Source organism: Bombina bombina, chromosome 1, assembly GCF_027579735.1.
Source record: "Bombina bombina isolate aBomBom1 chromosome 1, aBomBom1.pri, whole genome shotgun sequence".
In the NCBI taxonomy this organism is placed as follows: domain Eukaryota; kingdom Metazoa; phylum Chordata; class Amphibia; order Anura; family Bombinatoridae; genus Bombina; species Bombina bombina.
Genome location: NC_069499.1, coordinates 1,573,757,730 through 1,573,770,181, shown reverse-complemented (window position 1 = coordinate 1,573,770,181; position 12,452 = coordinate 1,573,757,730). Strand labels below are relative to the sequence as shown.

At 40.2% G+C, this 12,452-nt stretch overlaps 1 protein-coding gene across 1 annotated transcript in view; it reads right to left on the bottom strand.

Annotated features, from left to right (window-relative positions):
- The window catches only part of USP43 (ubiquitin specific peptidase 43), a 267,432-nt gene that overhangs the window by 17,144 nt on the left and 237,836 nt on the right, over window positions 1-12,452 (bottom strand). The window contains exon 15 of the mRNA XM_053710091.1: window positions 8,498-8,653. Coding sequence (XP_053566066.1) covers window positions 8,498-8,653 — 156 coding nt within the window. The remainder of the gene's footprint in view (window positions 1-8,497; window positions 8,654-12,452) is intronic.

The window sequence follows — 12,452 nt, the reverse complement described above, 5'->3', positions numbered from 1 at the left end:
AGGCGCTACTAGAGCATCTATCAATGCCGCCTTGGGGTCCCTGGACCTGGATCCGTAAAGAGGAAGTTTGGTGTTCTGACGGGACGCCATCAGATCCAACTCTGGAACGCCCCATAGCTGGGCCAGCTGAGCAAAAACCTCCGGGTGTTCCCACTCCCCCGGGTGAAAAGTCTGACGACTTAGGAAATCCGCTTCCCAGTTGTCTACTCCTGGAATGTGAATTGCAGATAGATGGCAAGAGTGATCCTCCGCCCACCTGATTATCTTGGTTACTTCCTTCATCGCTAAGGAACTCTTTGTTCCTCCCTGATGATTGATGTATGCTACAGTCGTGATGTTGTCCGACTGAAATCTGATGAATTTGGCCGCTGCTAGCTGAGGCCATGCCTGGAGCGTGTTGAATATCGCTCTCAGTTCCAAAATGTTTATCGGGAGAAGAGACTCTTCCCGAGACCATAGGCCTTGAGCTTTCAGGGAGCCCCAGACCGCGCCCCAGCCTAACAGACTGGCGTCGGTCGTTACAATGATCCACTCCGGTCTGCGGAAGCACATTCCCTGAGACAGGTGATCCTGAGACAACCACCAGAGAAGAGAATCTCTGGTTTTCTGGTCCAGTTGGATTTGAGGAGACAAATCTGCATAATCCCCATTCCACTGTTTGAGCATGCACAATTGCAGTGGCCTGAGATGAATTCGAGCAAAAGGGACTACGTCCATTGCTGCTACCATTAATCCGATTACCTCCATGCACTGAGCTACAGATGGCCGAGGAATGGAATGAAGAGCTCGGCAAGTACTTAAAAGCTTTAACCTTCTGACCTCCGTCAGAAATATTTTCATTTCTACCGAGTCTATTAATGTTCCCAGGAAGGGAACCCTTGTGAGCGGGGACAGAGAACTTTTTTCGGTGTTCACCTTCCACCCGTGAGACCTTAGAAAGGCCAGAACAATATCTGTATGAGCCTTGGCTCTGGGAAAAGACGACACCTGTATTAAGATGTCGTCCAGATAAGGTGCTACTGCAATGCCCCGCGGTGTTAGCACCGCTAGAAGGGACCCTAGCACTTTTGTGAAAATTCTGGGAGCAGTGGCCAACCCGAAGGGAAAAGCCACGAACTGGTAATGCTTGTCCAGAAAAGCGAACCTTAGGAACTGATGGTGATCTTTGTGGATAGGAATATGAAGGTACGCATCCATTATCATCGATTGCCCTGCAAAAGTGATAACCAGTCTATTGAGCCCTCTTAAATAAGCCTCTAGTTCTATACTAAGTCTCAGAACATGGCTTACCCTTCCCACATGGGGAATCTTGTCAGTCTTCTAGCATTATCTTGTCTTGACTAGAAAAAAGATGACTGAAACATACCTCAAAGCAGTTAAGCCTGCAAACTGTTCCCCCCAACTGAAGTTTTCTGGTACTCCTCAGTCCTGTGTGGGAACAGCAATGGATTTTAGTTACAACATGCTAAAATAATTTTCCTCTCAGCAGAATTCTTCATCATATTTCTGCCAGAGAGTAAATAGCACAAACCGGTACTATTTAAAAATAACAAACTTTTGATTGAAGATATAAAACTACAAATCTAACACCACATTCACTTTACCCTCCCGTGGAGATGCTACTTGTTAGAGCGGCAAAGAGAATGACTGGAGGGCGGAGCCAGAGGGGGAGCTATATGGACAGCTCTGCTGTGTGCTCTCTTTGCCACTTCCTGTAGGGAATGAGAATATCCCACAAGTTAGGATGAATCCGTGGACTGGATACACCTTGCAAGAGAAAACCCCTTAGAGAGGTCCTATATGTTCAGGGGACTCCTTCAGGGAAGCTGGATGTCTCAAGCTGCAAAAACTAATGGAAAATAGGCCCCTCCCAACCTGTACTCAAAGTGAGAGGGTCTTAAAAAAATATCCCTAGGCAAAATCTAGTCAGCCATGTGGAAAAACTGGGCCCCAGAATAAAGTTTTATCACCAATATGAAATAAACGTTTATACACCTCAAGCAAACGTTATATCTATTCAGTAATGTGAGTAAATAATAAAAATATTACCCTTTACAGCAAGCATGATACCAGTCATTATTAAATCACTGTAATCAGGCTTACCTTAAATAAATCCGGTATTGTCAGCATTTTCTAGCTTATCATTTCTCTAGAAAAAATTAAAACTGCACATACCTCAGAGCAGGAGACCCTGCACGCTATTCCCCCAGCTGAAGTTACCCATCTCTTCAGTTATGTGTGAGAACAGCAATGGATCTTAGTTACAACCTGCTAAGATCATCAAAGACCACTACATTAATGCACCACATCTCTCTAGCTGCTTCCCTTGTCGAGAGCTGCAAGAGAATGACTGGGAGGTGGCAGTTAGGGGAGGAGCTATATAGACAGCTCTGCTGTGGGTGATCCTCTTGCAGCTTCCTGTTGGGAAGGAGAATATCCCACAAGTAATAGATGAATCCGTGGACTGGATACACCTTACAAGAGAAAAGGCCTTTACCTGTTTTTTTGTAGGGCAGGAGCACTTCTAGGTGTGATAGATTACCATATCTATCAGGGACCTGAAGAGAAAGAAAATACAGAGTAACCAACCCTGGTTTTCCAAATAGGGGTAGCATAATGTTAGAAACAAAGCAAAGACCACCTGACCGCTTTCTAACTGCTAACAGCCACCATTTCTCTTACTAAAGAGATTGACATGGACACAGCATAGCTCCTAATCCTTGCTTGCAGGGAAAAGTACCCATAAAAGGTACAACCTCCATTGACAGAGGCAAATAGAATGACTGGGGGTTATGGGTAAGGGAAGTTACACTTAACAGCTTTGCTAGTGTACTCTTTGCCTCCTCCTGCTGGCCAAGAGTTAAATATCTCAGTAGTAATTGGAATGACGTTGTGGACTCTCCATGTCATAGGAAAGAAATGACATATGTTTATTTAAAACCATTAAAATAAATAAAAAGCCACAAATTTACCACCATACATAAAGTCACTCTGGTATCTGTCCACATAGAAGTGTAAGTGGGCTAGGAATCACAAAACCCTGGTCGGATGGATGCGGATAGAGTGCAGGACCTGCTATGCTCAATACCGCTACACTATTGTGATACCTGTCCAGGTGAACGCAGTGGGGGCATGGCTATGACGTTTCGATGTACGTTTCGCCGTAGACGTACAGCTTTTTCAAGGAAGTAAGTTTTGTTTTTATTTTTGAGACAAGAAACCACTTGAACCACCGAAAATTGGAAATATCACGTGGACTTCAGATATACAGTATATACTTATAAATTATATATCTTTATATTTCACAGAGAAAGTTATTGTTACAAAAAGCATACATCAAAGCTAGTTGTGTGTGTGAGTGTGTGTGTGTCTGTGTGTGTGCAGGTGTCTGTGTGTGAGAGTGTGTTTGTGTATATATATATATGTGTGTGTATATTTGTGTGTGTGCAGGTGTGTGTGTGTTTGTGTATATAGATGTGTGTGTGTGTATTTGTGTGTGTGTATATTTGTGTGTGTCTAGGTGTCTGTGTGTGAGAGTGTGTTTGTGTATATATATGTGTGTGTATATTTGTGTGTGTGCAGGTGTGTGTGTGTTTGTGTATATAGATGTGTGTGTGTGTATTTGTGTGTGTGTATATTTGTGTGTGTGTCTGTGTGTGTGCAGGTGTCTGTGTGTGAGAGTGTGTTTGTGTATATATATATGTGTGTGTATATTTGTGTGTGTGCAGGTGTGTGTGTGTTTGTGTATATAGATGTGTGTGTGTGTATTTGTGTGTGTGTATATTTGTGTGTGTCTAGGTGTCTGTGTGTGAGAGTGTGTTTGTGTATATATATGTGTGTGTATATTTGTGTGTGTGCAGGTGTGTGTGTGTTTGTGTATATATATATGTGTGTGTGTATTTGTGTGTGTGTGCAGGTGTGTGTGTCTGTTTATGTATGTATATACACACAAGCACAAATCCATAACAACATATACAAATATTATATATACACATGACTGATGACTATCATACCATAATAAAAATAATCAAATTAACGAAGCACAAGAAGCTGTGGGTGGATTGACCATTACATAAAATTCTTTTTTTTTTTTCACCAGCCCTTTATTTTAGTCCATTTGAACTGAACACCTTTAACTTTGTGTAAACTTTGTGTTATCTCCCACCCAAAGCCTTCACCCAGGCCATAAAGCAAGATCTGTAAGCTAGGTCTGTAAGCTAAGTTTGTAAGCTACAGTAGGTCTGTAAGATAGGTCTGTAAGCTAAGTTTGTAAGCTACAGTAGGTCTGTAAGCTAGGTCTGTAAGTTAGGTCTGTAAGCTAGGTCTGTAAACTAGGTCTGTAAGCTAAGTTTGTAAGCTAGGTCTGTAAGCTAGGTCTGTAAGCTAAGTTTGTAAGCTACAGTAGGTCTATAAGCTAGGTCTGTAAACTAGGTCTGTAAGCTAGGTCTGTAAGCTAGGTCTGTAAGCTAAGTTTGTAAGCTAGGTCTGTAAGCTAGGTCTGTAAGCTACGTTTGTAAGCTACAGTAGGTCTATAAGCTAGGTCTGTAAGCTAGGTCTGTAAGCTAGGTCTGTAAGCTAAGTTTGTAAGCTAGGTCTGTAAGCTAGGTCTGTAAGCTACGTTTGTAAGCTACAGTAGGTCTATAAGCTAGGTCTGTAAGCTAGGTCTGTAAACTAGGCCTGTAAACTAACACCTAGATTACGAGTTTTGCGTTAGAGGCTGTCCGGTGCTAACAAGCAGTTTTCCCTCACCGCTCACTTACATGCAGCGCTGGTATTACGAGTTTTCATAAACCCGTCGTTAAAAGACAAAAAGTGAGCGTTGAGCAAAATATTGCTCATTACAGCACTCCAATACCAGCGCTGCTTAAGTCAGCGGTGAGCTGGTGTAACGTGCTCGTGCATGATTTCCCCATAGGAATAAACGGGGAGAGCCAGCTCAAAAAAAGTCTAACACCTGCAAAAAAGCAGCGTAAAACTCCTTAACGCAGCCCCATTGATTCCTATGGGGAAATACATTTTATATCTACACCTAACATCCTAATATGAACCCCGAGTCTAAACACCCCTAATCTTACACTTATTAACCCCTAATCTGCCGCCCCGACATCACCGACACCTGCATTATATTATTAACCCCTAATCTGCCACTCCGGACACCGCCGCCACCTACATTATATGTATTAACCCCTAATCTGCTGCCTCCAACATCACAGACATCTACCTACTATTTATTAACCCCTAATCTGCCTTCCCCAATGTCGCCGACACCTACATTATATTTATTAACCCCTAATCTGCCGCCCCCAACGTCGCCACCACTATATTAAAGTTATTAACCCCTAAATCTAAGTCTAACCCTAAATCTAACACCCACTAACTTAAATATAATTTAAATAAATCTAAATAAATAATCCTATCATTAACTAAATTATTCCTATTTAAAACTAAATACTTACCTATAAAATAAACCCTAAGCTAGCTACAATATAACTAATAGTTACATTCTAGCTATCTTAGGGTTTATTTTTATTTTACAGGCAAGTTTGTATTTATTTTAACTAGGTAGAATAGTTATTAAATAGTCATTAACTATTTAATAACTACCTAGCTAAAATAAATACAAAAGTACCTGTAAAATAAAACCTAACCAATAACACCACACTATAATTAAATACAATTACTAAATTAAATACAATTAAATAAATTACATACAATTAGCTAAATTAAATTAGCTAAAGTACAACCCCCCCCCCCCCCACTAAATTACAGAAAATAATAAACAAATTACAGATATTTAAACTAATTACACCTCTTCTAATAGCCCTATTAAAATAAAAAAGCCCCCCCCCCCAAATAAAAAAAACACTAGCCTAAACTAAACTACCAATAGCCCTTAAAAGGGCCTTTTGCGGGGCATTGCCCCAAAGTAATCAGCTCTTTTACCTGTTAAAAAAAATACAAACAACCCCCCAACATTAAAACCAAGGGCAGTTAGCTCTTTTGCCGCCCAAAGTCCCTAACCTAAAAATAAAACCCACCCAATACACCCTTAAAAAAACCTAACACTAACCCCCTGAAGATCGACTTACCGGGAGACAGCTTCATCCAAACCGGGCTGAAGTCCTCAACGAAGCCGGGAGAAGTCTTCATCCAAGCCGGGCGAAGTGGTCCTCCAGACGGGCAGAAGTCTTCATCCAGACGGCATCTTCTATCTTCATCCATCCGGCGCGGAGCAGCCTCTTCTGCCGATGGACTAACGACGAATGAAGGTACCTTTAAGTGACGTCATCCAAGATGGCGTCCCTTAGATTCCAATTGGCTGATAGAATTCTATCAGCCAATCGGAATTAAGGTAGAACAAATCCTATTGGCTGATGCAATCAGCCAATAGGATTGAAGTTCAATCTTATTGGCTGATCCAATCAGCCAATAGGATTGAGCTGGCATTCTATTGGCTTTTCCAATCAGCCAATAGAATGCAAGCTCAATCCTATTGGCTGATTGCATCAGCCAATAGGATTTTTTCTACCTTAATTCCGATTGGCGGATAGAATTCTATCAGCCAATCGGATTCTAAAGGACGTCATCTTGGATGATGTCAATTAAAGGTACCTTTATTCGTCGTTAGTCCGTTGGCAAAAGAGGATGCTCCATGTCGGATGTCTTGAAGATGGACCCGCTCCGCGCCGGATGGATGAAGATAAAAGATGTCGTCTGGATGACCACTTCGCCCGGCTTAGATGAAGACTTCTCCCGGCTTCGTTGAGGACTTCGGCCCGGCTTAGATGAAGATGTCTCCCAGTAAGTCGATCTTCAGGGGGTTAGGGTTAGGTTTTTTTAAGGGTGTTTTGTAAGGGTGTATTGGGTGGGTTTTATTTTTAGGTTAGGGACTTTGGGCGGCAAAAGAGCTAACTGCCCTTTTAAGGGAAATGCCCATCCAAATGCCCTTTTCAGGGCAATGGGGAGCTTAGTTTTTTTTTAGATAGTATTTTATATGGGTTGGTTGTGTGGGTGGTGGGTTTTACTGTTGGGGGGTTGTTTGTATTTTTTTTTTACAGGTAAAAGAGCTGATTACTTTGGGGCAATGCCCCGCAAAAGGCCCTTTTAAGGGCTATTGGTAGTTTAGTTTAGGCTAGGGTTTTTTTTTATTTTGGGGGGGCTTTTTTTTATTTTAATAGGTCTATTAGATTAGGTGTAATTAGTTTAAATATCTGTAATTTGTTTATTATTTTCTGTAATTTAGTGGGGTTTTTTTTGTACTTTAGCTAATTTAATTTAGCTAATTGTATGTAATTTATTTAATTGTATTTAATTTAGTACATTTATTTAATTATAGTGTAGTGTTAGGTGTTATTGTAACTTAGGTTTGGTTTTATTTTACAGGTACTTTTGTATTTATTTTAGCTAGGTAGTTATTAAATAGTTAATAAATATTTAATAACTATTCTACCTAGTTAAAATAAATACAAACTTGCCTGTAAAATAAAAAATAAACCCTAAGCTAGCTACAATGTAACTATTAGTTAGAACCTCTTAACGCTGCTTTTTTACCCTAACGCACAACTCGTAATCTAGCCGTAAATTTGTAAACTACAGTAGGTCTGTAAGCTAGGTCTGTAAACTAGGTCTGTAAGCTACAGTAGGTCTGTAAGCTACAGTAGGTCTGTAAGCTAGGTCTGTAAGCTAGGTCTGTAAACTAGGACTGTAAGCTACAGTAGGTCCGTAGGCTACAGTAGGTCTGTAAGCTAGGTCTGTAAACTAGGTCTGTAAACTAGGTCTGTAAACTAGGTCTGTAAGCTAGGTATGTAAGCTAGGTCTGTAAACTTATTCTGTAAGCTAGGTCTGTAAACTAAGTTTGTAAGCTACAGTAGGTCTATAAGCTAGGTCTGTAAGCTAGGTCTGTAAACTAGGTCTGTAAGCTAGGTCTGTAAGCTAGGTCTGTAAGCTAGGTCTGTAAACTAAGTTTGTAAGCTACAGTAGGTCTATAAGCTAGGTCTGTAAACTAGGTCTGTAAACTAGGTCTGTAAGCTAGGTCTGTAAACTAGGTCTGTAAGCTAGGTCTGTAAGCTAGGTCTGTAAACTAGGTCTGTAAGATAGGTCTGTAAACTAGGTCTGTAAGCTAGGTCTGTAAACTAAGTTTATAAGCTACAGTAGGTCTATAAGCTAGGTCTGTAAGCTACAGTAGGTCTGTAAGCTAGGTCTGTAAACTAGGTCTGTAAGCTACAGTAGGTCTGTAAGCTAGGTCTCCTATGCTGTAAAGTGTCTAGACCAGCTGTTTCATTTGCAGGTTACACAATATGATGTGTGACCTCTCTATAAGGAGTGTGGGACAATTTTTACACAAAAATCAAGATGTGTTTAAGTGTAAAACACTTCCATAATAAGATAACATCTAACCAATAAAAAGTTAACAATATTGATGGAAATTATAGGATTTTTTGGCTATTAATGTTTTTGTTTTTTTTTAACTATTTAGAAACTGAACGGCGCTACTGACCTTTGTCAGGGTGAGACTCCTTATCCAGGAAGACGGGTGAGTCGGGAATTTGAGGCAGGGTGGTGATGTTGGTGGTTGCCCGAGACACCAGACTCTCTCTTTTGCTCCCATTTAATCTGAGGGCCCAGTGATCTGATATTGAGGAGCTGGTGGAACCTGCACACAAAGAAAAGAAGACATATGATTGGCTGTATAAATGACCTCTACCTCAGGGAATAAATTAGCTACCTTAAAGGGACATGATATGGTAAATGTCAAAGCACTTAAAAGTGATACAGCATAGCTGTAAAAAGCAGCCTAGAAAATATCATCTGAACATCTCTATGCAAAAAAGCACGTTATTTTAGATCAGAATTTCCTCCGTAGCCACATGCCTTTGTAAAGGGACTTTCAGCAGCTAATCAGGATGCTAGTCCCAGGACTTGCTAGAGAGGGTGCAGGCACAGTCATGTTATTTTCCCATAAGTTTAAAATGACATCTTGCAATATTTCAGTGTAATCTCATGAGATCACAGTAAAGCAAAGTGTGACAACAGCACTGAGAAAGCGAATTCACTGTTTTATTTTAAACTTGCAACTGACAGTGACTAAAGGATAAACATTTACAGAGCACTTACTAGTGTGATCTGAAGACATTTTGGGGTAAAATACTGTATCTTCCTTTTTTACATAGAGAGGTTCTGGTGATATTTTCATGTCTGCTTTTTACAGCTATGCTGCATCACTTTTAAGTGGTTTAGCAAATGGGTATTATTTCCCTTTAACCTAAACCTGAGGCCACGAAATTCGCCATTGGCCTCAATTTAACACAAATGAAAGAAACAGGACTCATAATGGTCAAACACTATACATATTATTATGTTTCTGCAAACCAGAGAGAACTCACCAATGTTTACACATTTTCTTACAAGGACACATATATATTGTATAAAAAAGCAACACTGCGTACACAGACTAGCTTGTATAATATCTTTATAAAATGCATTCTGTGCCTTAAAACATAACTTTTCTGCCAAACTAACCTCACTACTTGTGATTTCCTGTTAAATTTCAGCAACTTCAAGAAGCGTAAAATTTAGGTAAAAAATAGTGCACACTACATACGCCAACTCAGAACACAGGTTCGTTAATTATATCTATATGAATGACACCACAATGAAATAATATACGTCTAGATTGCAACTACCTATAAAGTACTGAAATATCACGTCAGTTTGTGATTTATTATGCAGACAAGCACAATGAAGTGCATTAAAGCGACAATAAACAGTAAATACATTTTATAATCATAGTATTGAGGTTATTCCCCATATCCTATAGTCATGGGTGCCGCCATTTTGAAATTTAGCTTTCACTGCTTTCCAGTGCTGATGATGTGTTTGCACATGTGCAGTAACTCTCCATCACATACCTGCAGTGTAACCTAGGTACCAATATGTCAGCACCATGATTAGCAGGAGGTGCATGAGATGTATTTAGTGTATAATGTGCAGTAACTCTCCCTCACATACCTGCAGTGTAACCTAGGTACCAATATGTCAGCACCATGATTAGCAGGAGGTGCATGAGATGTGTTTAGTGTATAATGTACAGTAACTCTCCTTCACATACCTGCAGTGTAACCTAGGTACCAATATGTCAGCACCATGATTAGCAGGAGGTGCATGATATGTATTTAGTGTATAATGTACAGTAACTCTCTATCACATACCTACAGTGTAACCTAGGTACCAATATGTCAGCACCATGATTAGCAAGAGGTGCATGAGATGTATTTAGTGTATAATGTGCAGTAACTCTCCTTCACACACCTGCAGTGTAACCTATTTACCAATATGGCAGCACCATGATTAGCAGGAGGTGCATGAGATGTATTTAGTGTATAATGTGCAGTAACTCTCACATACCTGCAGTGTAACCTAGGTTCCAATATGTCAGCACCATGATTAGCAGGAGGTGCATGAGATGTATTTAGCGTATAATGTGCAGTAACTCTCCTTCACATACCTGCAGTGTAACCTAGGTACCAATATGTCAGCACCATAATTAGCAGGAGGTGCATGAGATGTAATTAGTGTATAATGTGCAGTAACTCTCTATCACATACCTGCAGTGTAACCTAGGTACCAATATGTCAGCACCATGATTAGCAGGAGGTGCATGAGATGTATTTAGTGTATAATGTGCAGTAACTCTCCTTCACATACCTGCAGTGTAACCTAGGTACCAATATGTCAGCACCATGATTAGCAGGAGGTGCATGAGATATATTTAGTGTATAATGTACAGTAACTCTTACATACCTGCAGTGTAACCTAGGTACCAATATGTCAGCACCATGATTAGCAGGAGATGCATGAGATGTATTTAGTGTATAATGTGCAGTAACTCTCCCTCACACACCTGCAGTGTAACCTTGGTACCAATATGTCAGCACCATGATTAGCAGGAGGTGCATGAGATGTATTTAGTGTATAATATACAGTAATTCTCTATCACATACCTGCAGTGTAACCTAGGTACCAATATGTCAGCACCATGATTAGCAGGAGGTGCATGAGATGTATTTAGTGTATAATGTGCAGTAAATCTCTATCACATACCTGCAGAGTAACCTAGGTACCAATATGTCAGCACTATGGTTAGCAGGAGGTGCATGAGATGTATTTAGTGTATAATGTGCATTAACTCTCTATCACATACCTGCAGTGTAACCTAGGTACCAATATGTCAGCACCATGATTAGCAGGAGGTGCATGAGATGTATTTAGTGTATAATGTACAGTAACTATCACATACCTGCAGTGTAACCTAGGTACCAATATGTCAGCACCATTTTTAGCAGGAGGTGCATGATATGTATTTAGTGTATAATATGCAGTAACTCTCCCTCACGTACCTGCAGTGTAACCTAGGTAGCAATATGTCAGCACCATGATTAGCAGGAGGTGCATGAGATGTATTTAGTGTATAATGTGCAGTAACTCTATCACATACCTGCAGTGTAACCTAGGTACCAATATGTCAGCACCATGATTAGGAGGAGGTGCATGAGATGTATTTAGTGTATAATGTGCAGTAACTCTATCACATACCTGCAGTGTAACCTAGGTACCAATATGTCAGCACCATGATTAGCAAGAGGTGCATGAGATGTATTTAGTGTATAATGTGCAGTAACTCTCCCTCACATACCTGCAGTGTAACCTAGGTACCAATATGTCAGCACCATGATTAGCAAGAGGTGCATGAGATGTATTTAGTGTATAATGTACAGTAACTCTCCTTCACACACCTGCAGTGTAACCTAGGTACCAATATGTCAGCACCATGATTAGCAGGAGGTGCATGAGATGTATTTAGTGTATAATGTGCAGTAACTCTCTATCACATACCTGCAGTGTAAGCTAGGTACCAATATGTCAGCACCATGATTAGCAGGAGGCGCATGAGATATATTTAGTGTATAATGTGCAGTAACTCTTACATACCTGCAGTGTAACCTAGGTACCAATATGTCAGCACCATGATTAGCAGGAGGTGCATGAGATGTACAGGTATACCTCACTTTACAGCGCTTCACTTTACAGCGATTCGCTAATACAGCGCTTTGTGGAGCTGAAGTTCAACCTCCAAGGATTTTGAAACAGTGCTGTAATCTTTGTGCGATTGCGATAAAAGTGACTGGCACCATTTTGTTATGAGCAGTTCACTTTGTTTACAGCATTACAGTGCAATCTGTGTCTCAGTGCTATAGTCTGGCAAATTTTACTACAGTAATTGTCACTATTTTACAGGTACAGTTTTTATTGAATATTAATTGAATACTGTGCTGTGCGAGTGTTAAACTAAACATAGCCCTATTGCACCCCAAATATATGTTAGTTCAAACTTGTTTTCAAGTTTTTAAACACACTGGCAAGTATAAAAAATAAAATAAAACCGCCTTGTTTCA